At 45.3% G+C, this 15,980-nt stretch overlaps 1 protein-coding gene across 4 annotated transcripts in view; it reads left to right on the forward strand.

Moving 5' to 3' along the window:
- The window catches only part of SMPD4 (sphingomyelin phosphodiesterase 4), a 163,550-nt gene that overhangs the window by 100,246 nt on the left and 47,324 nt on the right, over window positions 1–15,980 (forward strand). Inside the window, exons 1-6 of one of the 4 annotated variants that reach the window (XM_056530983.1) lie at window positions 5,398–5,804; window positions 9,613–9,699; window positions 9,836–9,978; window positions 10,075–10,150; window positions 12,769–12,877; window positions 14,049–14,101. In XM_056530983.1, the coding sequence (XP_056386958.1) occupies window positions 5,763–5,804; window positions 9,613–9,699; window positions 9,836–9,978; window positions 10,075–10,150; window positions 12,769–12,877; window positions 14,049–14,101 (510 nt within the window). In that variant the 5' untranslated portion in view covers window positions 5,398–5,762. The other 3 variants (XM_056530992.1, XM_056531002.1, XM_056531008.1) reach the window with 3 other exon arrangements.

Here is a 15,980-nt window from a genome sequence, read left to right on the forward strand (position 1 = left end):
AGACAGATCGCCCATTGCGATCCTCCTGTATAATGTATTGATATGGTCCCCTGCACTGCTGTATATATACACCTATTCATATTTCCCGCAGAGAGCTGCGATTGGCCAGATGGTTCCAGCCAATCACAACTCTATGTGGGAAATATGAATAGGTGTATATATACTTCAGTGCAGGGGACCATAGAAGAGCGCCCGGCCACCTCTATACATTATACAGGAGGATCACAGCGGGTGTCAGGAGTGACATCCGCTGTGATCTTTCCTTAATTGCAAGTACTACTACTCCCAACATGGAGCACACACTGCTCAATGCTAGGAGATGTAGTACCTGCATTAATAGACAGATCGCAACAGGTGTCAGAAATTACACTCACTGCGATCTGTCTATTAATGCAGGTACTACAGCTCCCAGCATGGAGCAGAGTGTGCTCCATGTTGGGAGTAGTAGTACCTGCAGGTAAGAACAGATCACAGCGGGTATCACTACTGACACCCGATGCGATCGTCCTGTCTATTGCAGAGATGCAGAGCGGCTTTCTCCTGCGAACATCACTCATTCATATTTCCCTCAGAGCGGTCATTGGCTGCAACCATCCGGCCAATCCCCACTCTAGGTGGAAAATATGAATGAGTGATGTTTTATTCACATCACTGGCCGGAGTACAGTGCAGAGATGCAAGCGCTGTATAGAGCCGCTCCACATCTCTGCTATATTGTGGAAGATCGCATCGGGTGTTACGACTGACACCCGGGGCGATATGTCTATTAGTACAGGTACTACTACTCCCATCATGGAACAGTGTGTTCCATGCTGGGAGAAGTAGTACTATCTAAAAATTTTAAAAATAGATAAAAAAAAGTGAAATACACACACACTTTATTAGAAATCAATTACAATTTAGTAATAAAAAAATATAAATTTCGTTAAATACATATTTTTCAATCAATACTGCATCCTTTTTTTTTTTGGTACCCAACAAATTTTGGGTACCCAAAAAAACTTCCAAGGTGCAATTTCCACACAAATGAAAAAATGCCAGAAAAAACAACAGAAAAAACGCCAGACGCAGGAAATTGCACTGGCGTTTTTTCAGGACAAAAAAACGTACCCTTAGGAAACGTACAAGTAGAAACGTACCCTTAGCCTGGAATTCCACTTGTTTTTTTCCCCCCAGCGTTTTTTCATTACAAAAAAAAAAAACGCCAGAAAAAACGCCAGTGCAATTTCCTGTGTCTGACGTTTTTTTTCTTGCGTTTTTGCATTTGAGTTGAAATTGGCTTTTTTGCCCCTTTTGGCGTTTTTTTTTCAAAATGTGTTGGGTACCAAAAAAAAAAAAGGATGCAGTATGGATGGGAAAAAATTTATTTAAGGAAATTTTTATTTTTTATAATTAACTTTTAATACATTTTTAACTTTTAAAAAATTTTCACTTATTTTTCTCAATTTTATTTTACATTTTTCAGGTAGTACTACTTCTCCCAGCATGGAACACACTGTTGCATGATGGGAGTAGTAGTGCCTGTACTAATAGACATATCGCCCCGGGTGTCAGTCGTAACACCCGGTGCGATTGTCCATAATATAGCAGAGATGAAGAGCGGCTCTATACAGCGCTCACATCTCTGCTCTGTACTCCGGCCAGTGATGTGAATAGAACATCACTCATTCATATTTTCCACCCAGAGTGGTGATTGGCCGGATGGTTGCAGCCAATCACCACTCTGAGGGAAATATGAATGAGTGATGTTTTATTCACATCACTGAGACAGGTTAGTTTTACCCTACTGATGATCGTGTTGTCGCAATAGTAATCCTGCTCAGTACGAGAGCGCTGTATAGAGCCGCTCCACATCTCTGCAATAGAAAGGACGATCACAGCGGGTGTCAGGAGTGACACCCACTGTGATCTGTCCTTAACTGCAGGTACTTCTACTCCCATCATGGACCACACTCTGCTCCATGCTAGGAGCTGTAGTACCTGCATTAATAGACAGATCACAGCGAGTGTAACTTCTGACACCTGTTGCGATCTGTCTATTAATGAAGGTACTACAGCTCCCAGCATTGAGCAGAGTGCGCTCCATGTTGGGAGCTGTAGTACCTGCAGTTAAGGAAAGATCACAGCGGATGTTACTCCTGACACCCGCTGTGATCCTCCTGTATAATGTATAGATGCGGCCGGCTGCTCTTCTATGGTCCCCTGCACTGACGTATATATACACCTATTCATATTTTCCGTAGAGAGTTGTGATTGGCTGGAACCAATATTAATAGGTGTATATATACGGCAGTGCAGGGGACCATAGAAATATGAATAGTTGTATCTATATATACATCAGTGCAGGGGACCATAAAAGAGCGGCTGGCCGCATCGATACATTATACAGGAGGATCGCAACGGAACACAGGACGATCTGTCAATTAGAACAGGTACTATTACTTCCATTATGGAACAGTGTGTTCCATGCTGGGAGTAGTAGTACTACCTAAAAAATGTAAAAAAGAAAGATAAAAGTAAAAAACACACACACACTACATTGTTATCATTGTCGGAGACATTTTTAGTGCCCTGCCCAACCACATAAATTGGTCCCTGTTTAAAAATAAATAAAAATGTTGCTATAAAAAAAAAAATATAGATTTCCTTAAAGGGGTACTCAATGGAAAACTTTTTTTTTTTTTTTTTAATCAACTGGTGCCAGAAAGTTAAACAGATTTGTAAATCACTTCTATTAAAAAATCTTAATCCTTCCAGTACTTTTTAGGGGCTGTATACTAAAGAGAAATCCAAAAAGAAATGCATTTCCTGTGATGTCCTGACCACAGTGCCCTCTGCTGACCTCTGCTGTCCATTTTAGGAACTGTCCAGAAAAGGAGAAAATCCCCATAGCAAACATATGCTTCCCCAAAATTAGTAGTGCAATTTCTCCCGAGTACGGAGATACCCCATATGTGGCCCTAAACGATTTCCTTGAAATACGACAGGGCTCTGAAGTGAGAGTGCCATGCGCATTTGAGGACTAAATTAGGGATTGCACAGGGGTGGACATAGGGGTATTCTACGCCAGTGATTCCCAAACAGGGTGCCTCCAGCTGTTGCTAAACTCCCAGCATGCCTGGACAGTCAGTGGCTGTCCAGAAATGCTAAGAGTTGTTGTTTTGCAACAGCTGGAGGCTCTGTTTTGGAAACACTGCCGTACAATACGCTTTTTATTTTTATTGGGGGGACAGTGTAAGGGGGTGTTTATGTAGTGTTTTACCCTTTATTATGTGTTAGTGTAGTGTAGTGTTTTTAGGGTACATTCGCACTGGCGGCGGTTTACAGTGAGTTTACCGCTAGGAGTTTGCGCTGCGGGGAAAAATTTGCCGCAGCTCATACTTGAAGCAGGAAACACACTGTAAACCCCAGTGTGAATGTACCCTGTACGTTCACATGGGGGGGGGGGGGGGGGCAAACCTCCAGCTGTTTCAAAACTACAACTCCCAGCATGTACTGACAGACCGTGCATGCTGGGAGTTGTACTTTTGCAACAGCTGGAGGCACACTGGTTGGAAAACCTTCAGTTAGGTTCTGTTACCTAACTCAGTATTTTCCAACCAGTGTGCCTCCAGCTGTTGCAAAACTTCAACTCCCAGCATGTACTGATCGCCGAAAGGCATGCTGGGAGATGTAGTTATGCAACAGCTGGAGGGATCGCAACTACAACTCCCAGCATGCAGAGACAGCTGTACAGTGGTCTCCAAACTGTGGACCTCCAGATGTTGCAAAACTACAACTCCCAGCATGCCCAGACAGCAAACTGCTGTGTGGGCATGCTATCAGTTGTAGTTTTGCAAGATCTGGAGGTGCACAGTATAGAGATCACTGTGCAGTGGTCTCAAACTGTAGACCTCCAGCTGTTGCAAAACTGCAACTCCCAGCATGCCTAAACAGCTCTCTGGGCATGCTGGGAGTTGTAGTTTTGCAACATCTGGAGGGTTACAGTTTAGAGACCACTATAGTGGTCTCAGACTGCAGCCCTCCAGATGTTGCTAAGTAACTCACCGGCTTCCGTCGGATCCAGGGAGCTGTGTCGCCGTCCTCTTCTTCCGCCGATCGTCGCCCGCTGCCACCGCTGATCTTCGCCTGCTGCCGTCGCCGATGGGTAAGTGGATCTTCGGCATCGGTCCCTGCCAGTTTCCCCGTCCTGCCCCGCCTATTGTGGGTGGGCAGAACGGGGAAACCGAAAGTAAACCCCTCCGCCCCCGATCTGCTATTGGTGGTCGCGTCTAGACCACCAATAGCAGAGATAGGAGGGGTGGCACCTTTGCCACCTCACTCCTATTGCTTCAAGGGGATCGTGGGTGTCTAGGACATCCGTGATCCCCTTTTTTTTTCCGGGTCACTATAGACCCGTATGACCCGGAATAGCCGCAAATCGTAAGTGTGAATTCACTTGCAATTTGCGGCGATCGCCGACATGGGGGGGTCTGATGACCCCCCCCTGGGCATTTGCGCGGGGTGCCTGCTGATAGATATCAGCAGTCATCCCAGTCTGGTCCCCGCCCGGCAGGGGCCGGAATTCCCACGGACGTATGAGTACCTCCCTGATCCTTAAGACCCAGAGCGCAGGGACGTACCCCTTAAGGGGTTAAATACAATTTTTTTCCATCACTACTGTATCTTTTTTATTATTATTTTTTAATGTTACCCTACGAAATTTTATTAAAAAAGGTATCTCCATCACTTTTTTGGATCGCTAAAGTCCAAAAGAGAATAAAAACTGCCTGAAAAAACGCCATAGTTAAAAACCATGTGGCTTTTTTTCACTCCCATAGACTTCTATGGGAAAAAACGCCTTAGACTCAACATGCTGCGATTTAACAAAACCGCCAGGGAGCTGAAAAATGCCAAAAAAGAGTGAAAAAACGGCAAAAGGATAAAAAAAAAACAATGCCAAACGGAAAAATACCAAGTGGAAAAAGAATTTAGTGATTTCTCATTGATTTACAGCTAACATCTGGCCGCAGCGTTTTTTTGGCCGAAAAAACGCCATGCGGCAGAATTGGCGTTTTTCCCCCCAAAAAACAAGTGGAATTCCAGCCTATATGCAGGGAGAGGAAACCGAACAGGTCAGACCCTTTCTGCTCCCCAGACGCCCTCTTTAACAAGTCACTTTTACCACAGGGTAATGCTATTTTCATTTAAATAAAAAGCTCTGAAAAATAAAAAATAAAAGCAATCTCATTGATTGCTATGAGCAACTGCTCTGGGTTTTTTGTTTTATAAAGTTGCTCCTTTATAGGCATTACACAGGTTTGATAAATTCGCCCCTATATACGCACTCCACTATTCTCCACAGAGCGTACAATGGATATGCAGGTTGCAAAATTGTGGGAAATCTTAGGGGAGAATGATATAAGAAACGCAGACGGTTAGAAAAACGCACTGACTACAATAGTAATTCTCTCTAGGTTACGGTGGAACTACTTCTGTGTTCATTGACCAAAACACACGCAGGCTGTGACAGCGCCGCTAGGTGTAGACAGGCCGTAGCGCTCACACAGATAGCTGCGAACAGCGACATCACTGTGAAGTTTAGTCTTCGAGAAAATGGCCGCTAATTGACGACGTTGAAGGACTGATTGTGTGAACAAGGCTTTTCATTTGCTTTCCGGATCTGTGAGAACGCATTGTGATGACGTGTGAGAGACGGACCAAGTAACCTAGGTGTCTGGCGCGGGGGTTGAACGGGGATTGTTAGAGAGAAGTCTCGAGAAAATGAGTGTCCCTGGAGGGAGCCCTCAGCCAAGCTACCTGCTGGTGAGTACCGGGCGCCATGTGTATCCTCGTTCAGCCGGTGTCTCTCTGCAGGTCCGGGGCGCCATAAAGGTGCAGAGGAGCCTTCTAGCCCGAGTACATTACGTCAACAATCTTCTCTAATGACGTGAGAGCTTTTAAAATAGGTGGTAACTATGTATGTAACCAGGTATTAAACACTTCATTTAGCTGTTTGTTAGTTATATAGGTAATAATACATAGCTGAACACCACTAGGTCTGCAGTACAGCTCTTACCCAGCTTTCCTAGAGATCTGAAAGGTATGTCAGAGGATTTGGGCAGTGGTCGCCCCCTTTGTCATGTTGCTGCATAGTTTGCTGTTCTGGTCCCTTTACTCTGGGCGATTGAGTGTTGTAGAAACAGACGTTGCCAATAAGTGACCAGTGTAAAGGGCTGGTGTAATGAAGAAAACTGTGTCCCTATATGGAGGGTCACAATCAGCAGGGCACAGTTTTCTTCACTACACCGGTGATCAGCGGATGAACGAGCTGACATCTTATATGCGACTAATAAAATCCTCCTTATCCTCTGTACTAGGGCTGCATGATATATGGCAAAAGCAGTTGATTCGCGATTTTTGCGATATGGCGATTTCCCCCCCCCCCCCCCGGGAAAACATGCGATTATCTGCTTTGGCTGGCTCCCGTGGCGGGGGCCGGCCAGAGCAGGTAAAAACTAATTTAAATACTAAAAGTCAGTGTTTCCCTCCAGTTGTTGCAAAACTACAACTCTTAGCATGTCCGGACCGGCAAAGGCTGTCCGGGCATGCTGGGAGTAGTAGTTTTAGCTGGAGGCACCCTGCTAGAAAAACACTGAGCTAAGGGCGCAGGGAAAAAAAAACAAAAAACTTTTGCTCACATGTCCCGGTCCCTGCAGATTCGTTTCCGTGTGCTCCAGAGTTTCCTCTCTTCTTAGTACAGGGTGTAGGGCCTTTCCCTTTTCAGCCAATCACTGGCCGCAGTGGTGTCACGTGTCAAGCCAGTGATTGGCTGATGGGGAAAGGTATTGTACTGCAGTAATACACTAGGTTTCCCGAGTCCCGCGGAAAATTTGAAATCCGCCCGGGAAACCCAGTGTATTACTGCAGTACAAGAATACAAGAATGTGACAAGGGGGAGATGGGAAATAGGCAGTGGGAATAAGATGGGTGTATAGATTTGAAATGGAGGCGATTGGACATGAAATGGGGATTTCACTATGTTTTTTTTATTATAGCGCATCGCAATCGCAATATTTGGGCCCAAAATCGCACATTTTCCCCATATCGTGCAGCCCTACTCTGTACATTGCCCAGGGTAAGGGCCCTATTACATGGCTTGATCTCCTGGATCGGTGCTCTTTGGATGCCTGTGTGACTGGCAGGAAGGACTGCACTGATTTGTGCAGCCCATTGCTGATAATTGCTTTAGTTATATATCGCCCACTTATTCTCTAGCGCTGTACAGAGCTTTTTAATGACTCAAATCAGTTCATCACCATTGGGGCTTCCAATCTAACAGCCGACAGACAAGCTTGTTTTAGCTGATAGATGACCCTATTACACAGGACAATATCTACCCTAAACGGGATGTACGATAATAAGTATTAAGGGCTGCACAAACCATCCAGCGATCATTGATTTCAGTTGCTTTCTTATAGGCAGAATAGTGTAGAAGGCTTTAAAGGGGTTCTCCACTGCCCTGTCTTCCGGAGCTCCGCTCGCAGCGTCCAGAAGTTTATTACTCCGGCGCTGTGTGCAGGCTTCCGTGTTAGAGGCCGCCCCCTGGTGACGTCACGCCCGCCCCCTGGTGACGTCACGCCCGCCCCCTGGTGACGTCACGCCCGCCCCCTGGTGACGTCACGCCCGCCCCCTGGTGACGTCACGCCCGCCCCCTGGTGACGTCACGCCCGTCACCAGGGGGCGGGCGTGACGTCATTAGGGGGCGGCCTCAAACACGGACGCCTGCACACAGCGTCTGGAGTAATAAACTTCCGGATGCTGCGAGCGGAACTCCGGAAGACAGGGCAGTGGAGAACCCCTTTAAAGGGTTTTTTCCAACACCATAGTTCTGTCCGGGCATGCTGGGAGTTTTGCAACATTTGGAGGTCCGCAGGTTGAAGACCACTGCAATAGAAGAGTGCCACCCCAAGCTGGCTCCTGCATTCCGACCAGTACGACCTCTGCTTTATGAGCAGAGCTGGTGGCCTGTAACCTGGACAGCAAGCAGACAACAACTAGAGGATAAGTCGTCAGGTGTCTAGGAAAAACTAGAGAAGTAAAATTTCTGGAAATTTGGAAACAATGGAAAAAAAAAATTCTGGAAAAAAGGAACATTTTTGGAGAAATAAAAAAAAAAAAATGCTGAGTTTTTGTTGTTTTATACATTTTAAATAATTTCAGTGCTTGATGTTGGTTTCAACATTTTACTGAGGGGAGGAAAATCAAACAAATGTACTAGTCAGCCAGACAATAGGCAGCTATTATGTGTGATGAGTGAGAACATTAATAGGTATCCGATAGATAAATGTTGACTAAGGCAATAGAAACCATCAACTACTGTAATACAAACAAGATGGAGCCAAACCACAATCACACTAAACTGAAACCCTTTTCCCTGCAGCACCCCTAGAGGCAGAAATGCATATTTCTCTTCTTTAAAAATTGCATTCTCATTATTTTAATTGTATTCCAGGATTTGTTTGTCTTTAGGTGAAGCTGGAGAACTTACATACGATTCTCAGATATCTTTCTTGAAGGTTTAAATGTTATATAGTGGGTATGCTGGGTATAGTGAGTATGCTGGGTATAATGGGTATGCAGGGTCCAGTCTCCATTGCGCAATGCTGGCTATTAGCAATGGAGGCTGATACAGTGGGTGTCTCCTGAACCAAACTGCAGATCCGGATAAGTGATGCCTCTTTGTAATCCAGTTCACCTGCACTATAACCACATACATTGGGTTAAGTGCAGGTACGCCGGCTGTCAGGGGGCGTGGCGGCCGTCACCCCCCCCCTCCCATAGACTTGCATTGAGGGGGCGTGGTGTGATTTCATGAGGGGGTGGAGCCGTGACATCATGATTCTCTGACCCCTGCACCGCCTGTCATCAGCCACAGAGCGATCCTCGCTCTGTGCAGCCAAAAAACGGGGGTGCTGCAGGAGAGATCGCGTGGGTCCCCCCCCCCCCAATCTAACCTTTTGATAGGGGATAAGATGTTTAGCACCGGAGTACCCCTTTAAGTAGTCACCTGGGCAGGTAGCTATACTTACCGGCTCCCGTCACTCCGGCTGTAGTGACATCCCCTTGGCGTGATTGACGGCATAACGTTGAGGGGGCATCGCTACAGCCAGAGCGACTGGACCTGGTAAATATAGCTAACCGCCCAGGGGACTACTTGTAGGGCAGCGCGGGGAACTTTATAACTTTATATCCTCACCATCCCTGGAGACAAAAATGTCCCCCGGGGATGGTGAGGTAAATATTTTACCATATATATTGTGTTGACAAGAATATATAGTAAAATCTACTGCTTGGTTCCCTTTAAAGGGTCGACAACCTCTTAATATATCCAAATTTAAGTTTGCTAAAATCAGTTATAGTCGTTTAATGGCGTGGTAGTGCCACCTCCAGCTCTGTACTGCTCTAATGAATGGATTGAAACATTGCTGCGTATGCAAAAATTACCCACTTTGCTTGACGCATCTAGAGTCCTGTTACCATTTATTCTAGTGCTATTTACTGCATGGACAGTGCAGAGGATTTTACAGTTTAATAACCACATAGCATCCACTTTCTTTTTTCCTTAAATAAGGCTACACTGAAGGCTGACTGTGTCAATAAACCTTTTCACCAAAGATGCCAAGACCTTAGCAGAATAATTGAAGATTTTCCTGCAAAGGTATTTATTTTTCTAATGCAAGCTGTGACCTGCTATGGTATTATCTTGACATTACTGTTCATCAAATATATATACATAATATATATTGTGCAGTTGACTGTACATGTCAGTCAGATTCTTCTTCTTTTTCTTGAAGGAACTGCATGCCATCTTTCCATGGTTAGTAGAGCAGGTGTTTGGCAGTCTAGATGGCAGCATTGTGGGCTGGAACCTAAGATGCTTACAGGAGAAGACTACCCCTCTGGAATTCCACGCTGCTTTGTTTTTTTTAGATCCTAGGTTAGTACATGCAGTGTATGATCTATTTTACATGCTTGGATGTTTTAATTCCTCTTATGATGTATTTAACATCTTTTTCTTGTGCTTTCTCCTTAGCGGGGCAATGATGAAATTAGTTTACAAACTTCAAGCAGAGGAATACAGATATGATTTTCCTATATCATTCTTACCAGTAAGAGAACCTTTCTTTCTTTGATATCCAAGGGAGAATTTGTTACAGATGTTTTTACCATAGTAAGTGATGAAATCTCATTTTGGAAACACAGTCGGAGTACACCAATCTAGAGCTGGGCGGTATGACCAAATATGTGTATCACGGTATTTTTGTAACTTATGGCGGTTCCACGGTATATAACGGTATTTCTTTCACCCCCACCCCATCCCAAATCATGTTACCCGCCAGCGCTATTCTGCTCCCCCCCCCAATTAATTTATCAGCCCAGCGGGGTACTACTCACATATGTCACCCGCAAGCACTGCCCTCCTCCTCTTTGTTAGGGGCCGCCGGCGATGGAACTCTATACTGTACACCAGTGGTTTCCAACCTGCGGACCTCCAGATGTTGCAAAACTACAACTCCCAGCTTCTTACATGACAGTGGGCTCAGCCTATCACTGGCCGGGGCGGGACATCGCTCCGGCTGGTGATAGGCTGACGGCTGTCCGACGTTCCAGTCCCCAGCGTAAGGCCGACATAGGGAAGTTAATTTTCTTTATCTTTTGCAGCCTGGGCATAGGGATACACCATACAGCAGTGGTCTCAAACCTGCTGACCTCCAGCTGTTGCAAAACTACAACTCCCAGCATGCCCGGACAGCCGTTGGCTTTCCGGGCATGCTGGGAGTTGTAGTTTTGCAACATCTGGAGGTCCGCAGGTTGGAAACCACTGGTGTACAGTATAGAGTTCCATCACCTGCGGCCCCCAACAAAGAGAAGGAGGGCAGTGCTTGCGGGTGACATGTGAGTAGTACCCCGCTGGGCTGATAATTAATTGTGGGGGAGCAGAACAGCGCTGGCGGGTAACATGATTTGGGGGGGGGGGGAAGCAGAACAGCGCTTGCGGGTCACATGATTTGGTGTGGGGGGGGGGGGGGAGTAGAACAGCCCTGGCGGGTCACGTATGATTAGTTCCCTGATGTGGGGACAGTGCTGCGCTGGGCTGATGATTCATTCACAAGGGGAGGGGCCCAACCGGTATTGCGGTATGGGAAAAATTCATATCGTGCAGCCCAAAAATTTCGGTTTTCGGTATGAACTGGTATACCGCCCAGCCCGAAACCAATCTAATACAGCCCTGTGAGCTCTCTCCCTGTTTCAGCCCTGATGTTGCTGTGTGCAGGAGATCAACACCCCGCCCCCCCCCCCCCCCCCCCAAACCATTGCCACCACTACTGCAGATCATGCATTGGGTTCCTCTCTCTGCTCTTGATGTCCCATGTGTGATTTATTTTTTTTCCCCATGTAGATTATTAGTACTCTCCTGCCTCCCTAAAACTGCTTGCTCTGTTGTGCACAAATTAATATACTTCCTGCTTTTATATCTAACTGTTTTTCCATGAGAGAAAGGAGTGATGGAGCAGAAAGAGCAAATGATTCACCCTTTAGTCCATATTAACCAGGCGCCTTATAGTTTCACGGGAAAGTTCCTGCCTATATCGCAATTCTGTCAAAAGCATGAAAATAATAAAACCCCTATATATCAGAAATGGGGGAAGCAAGAGAGTTAAAAGCTACAAGGTGATATAAAAACATAATTTTTTTGGACAAATCACAGATCCTTTTTTAAAAATGTATTCCCTATCACTGACTCTCCAAGCAGAAAGCTGCCACCCCCACTTTCTAAAATTAACTAATCTCAGTAGTAATGGCCTGCTCAGCCAATCGCCAGCCGCAGCACTGTAGAGACAAGAACATCTGAGAAGGTTGGGGGTGGGAGCTTTCTGGAGAGGGGATACATTTAAAAAAAAAAAAAAAGGAGCTAGTGTTCAACGAAAGAGTCGGTGTCGGTGTCGGTGTCTGTTCTGGAGATCTCTGGGAGGATGAAGTCCAGAGGGCGGACCCTCCCTTGATCAGATACTTATGGATAGAGAATACGTTTCTATCACTGTAGTACCTATCACTAACAGGCGGTTTACCCTCACTAAACCCAATACAAGGGGTTATATTGTGAGTGAACCGGATTTAAATAAGGTATACAGTAACTTACCTGGATCCATGGTCCTGGTAATAAGACCAGTTATTAACTGGCATTGCTCATATGTTAATTGCCAGATTTGTGCAATGGAGGTGGGCCCAGGCATACCGAGCATCCCGGCCTGGTCCTGTCTCCATTGTGCAAAGCTAGTAAATTACATAATAGCAACATAGGTTAATCCTGGATCAATCTTCTGAACTGGACCATGGATCTGGGTTATTCTCTATTTTTAATACAGTTTACCTGCACTATTACACCGTATAAGATTGGCACTTCTAAAAGGGACCTAGGATTTTGCTGTGCTTTTTTCCAGTAGTGCCACACCTGTCTATAGGTTGTATGTAATGTTGCAGTTCAGCCCCATTCAGTGAAGCTGAGCTGCAGTCCCAGACACAACCAATGGACAGTTGTAGTGCTGTTTCTAGGGAAAAAAAGACAGCCATGTTTTTTTTCTTTCTAATCCTTGGCAACCCTATTAAGAAAAAAAAAAAAAAAAAAAAAAAAATATATATATATATATATATATATATATATATATATATATATAAAATACTTTGAGTCTTCTGTTTTGACCTACAATATTTTGTTTTGTCCTAGGGTCCTGTGCGTTCATCTATACAGGAGAGAGTCTTGCCCAAGTGTCCTTTCTATCATAACAAGATCCAGTTTCCAACCACTGGTGGACTAAGTCCACATTTATCTCTTAGTATCCTTTACATTGGTACAAAAATAATTGTGTGTATTTCAATTATATAGTAAAGAACAAGATCGTTAAAGGGGTAAGTCTCTTATTGATGGGGTCCGAGCATTGGCACCACTACCGATCAAAACACTGGAGGTCCCTTGTTCCACAGGTTAAACCAGCAGCATGCATGCTCAGCCAAATCTCTCTTCATTCTCAGCTATATTGGACAGACCCATAATAAGTCAATGGAGCGGCATTCGAGCATGCACACTGCTGATCCATTCACTTGGGGGACAAGGGACCCCTGTTTTCATGATCAGTGGGGTTCCCAGCAGTAGGACCCCCCCATTCATCAGATACTTATCGCCTATTTTCTGGATAGGTGGTAGGTTTATAATCTTGGTATAACCCTTTAAAATTGTGAGAATTTCTAAATACTGTATCAGTATTAGGGGAAACTGACATCTGGTTTACTGGCACTAAACCCAATATATGGGGTTATAGCACTGGTGAACTGGATTAAAATGATGGATCACTTACCCTATTGTGTTGCCCTGTTAAGGAGATACTTACTGTATCTTTGTTGCTATAATTAGACATGAGCGAAGTTACAGCAATTAGATTAGTCACGAACTTCTCGGCTCGGCAGTTGATGACTTATCCTGCATAAATTAGTTCAGCCTTCAGGTGCTCCGGTGGGCTGGAAAGGTGGATACAATCCTAGGAGAGAGAGTCTCCAGCCACCAGAGCACCTGAACGCTGAACTAATTTATGCAGGATAAAGTCAGCAATTGCTGAGCCGTGAGGTTTGTGACAAATTGAATTACTGTGCTTTGTGCAATGGATGCAGGACCAGGCATATACCCAGCATACCTCCTTCTGCTCTGATATGTTACTGGTGAGCAGGGAATAAGACATTTTGCCTCGACTGCTTCTTTAAGCAGGTGTAGTTTCTGATGTGTGCCAGGTTTTCACTGTCAATGACACTAGCTTGGTTTCTTCTTTCATATATTATAAAACCAATTGTCCATTATTTTCAAAGCTGCCTGAATTTTTTTTTCGCTTAGTAAAATAAATATGCTGTTTTGTCAAGTGAGCAGAAGCGAAGTTAATTTCTTTTTAGAATTGGATGATTTGATTTGATGAAGGGTTGTTCACTTGCCATGTTTTGTTTTCTTAATCGCCTTCTCAGATGCATTTGAGTATTTTACGTTCCACTTTGCCATCTTCTTAATCATACAGAGGGTAGGTACCAAATTGTTACTGCACATCTTCTCGTTCAGTGAACAGCCAGATGAACATATACTAGTGATAGGTCAAGTAATTCACTAATAGAAACAGGTTTTATTCTAAAAATATTTTTTTTTAATTTTTTTATTTTTTTTCTCCCCAACCTTGAGGATACATGACTTGTTTTTCCAACCACAGAGCCATGAGTTTTTTTTTTTTTTTTTTTTTGGCGACACCTATTGTATTGACACTTCATTTTTCTATAAAATGTCATTTTCTGTTAACGTGTGGTAAAACTTGCATTTTATCTGTATTCTCCTGGTCCTTATGATTACAACAATATTTGTATAGCTTTTGTTATCTTTAACTGCTTTTAAAGGAGAAATCCCTTGTAGGAAAGTGTATCCCTGCATGGATAAGTGTCTGATTGCAGGGGTCTGACTGCTGGTACCTCCTGCAATCTCCTGTCCAGAGCTCTGGCTCTACCCATTGAGCAGTTGTCGGCATGTGCCCTCCATGCATCTCTATGGGGGAGCCGGAGATACAGAAGCACACACACGACTGCTGGGATTCCCCACAATCAGACACTTATCCCCTACCCTTTGGATAGGGGATACATTTTCCTACCATGGGACTACTCCTTTTAACCATTTAAGGACGCAGCCTATTTTGGCCTTAAAGGGGTTCTCCGGTGCTTAAACATCTTATCCCCTATCCAAAGGATAGGGGATAAGATGCCTGATCACGGGAGTCCGCAGCTGGGGACCCCCGGGATCATGCACGCGGCACCCCGTTTGTAATCAGTGCTCGGAGCGTTTTCGCTCCGGGACTGATTACCGGCGACCGCAGGGCCGGCGGCGGCGTGTGACGTCACGCCTCCGCCCCCGTGTGACGTCACGCTCCGCCCCTCAATGCAAGCCGACGGGAGGGGGCGTGATAGCTATCACGCCCCCTCCCGTAGGCTTGCATTGAGGGGCGGAGCGTGACGTCACACGGGGCGGAGGCGTGACGTCACACGCCGCCCGCCCTGCGGTCGACCATAATCAGACCCGGAGCGAACACGCTCCAGGGACTGATTACAAACGGGGTGCTGCGTGCATGATCCCGGGTGTCCCCAGCGGCGGGACTCCTGCGATCAGGCATCTTATCCCCTATCCTTTGGATAGGGGATAAGATGTTTAAGCACTGGAGAACCCCTTTAAAGGCAAATTTTTGTGTTATTTACTTTTTTGTCCTCCCCTTTTAACCCCTTAAGGACCAAAGACGTACTCGTCATGCTCATCCCTTGGTCCACACGTCCCTATTCCAAACAGTACTAGGTGTCTGTGTCTGCGCACAAACAAAGGACTTACCCAGTTCTGACGTCACTCGGAGTGGCGGCTACAGATCTCTGCGCCGTCCCTCACCAGCAGTGTCATTAAGAAATCCTCCCCTGGGTTCAGATCATGCCTTCTCTCCATTGTTCTCAGTCCATGACGTGGAAGAGGGGGAGGGGATAGTTACCAAGGGGACGATCAGAGCGTCTCAGGGAGAGACTTACTCTTGACAAGTCTCCCACAGTAGGCTCCATAGCAGAGATACACAGAACCAGAGTCCTTATTATAAATCATTCATTTTGAGAGCTGGGGATACCGTCAAGGCAGATATATTGTATTACACTACATTACAGCTTGGGACCGGACTAGCACTAAAAGGACCCAATGTGGGTTACATGGAGCCCTCAAAGGTGCAACATCTAGGTTAAAGTTAGATTATACAGTACAGTCCTAGGGATAAAGTATATATAAAAAAGAAAAGGCCCCCAAGTAAGTAAGCCCATACATAACTCTTATACACATTGCATTACCGATAGATCCTGACGAATGCAGGGTATATTAGCATATCCAGGATGATT

The sequence above is a fragment of the Hyla sarda genome, chromosome 1, assembly GCF_029499605.1.
Source record: "Hyla sarda isolate aHylSar1 chromosome 1, aHylSar1.hap1, whole genome shotgun sequence".
In the NCBI taxonomy this organism is placed as follows: domain Eukaryota; kingdom Metazoa; phylum Chordata; class Amphibia; order Anura; family Hylidae; genus Hyla; species Hyla sarda.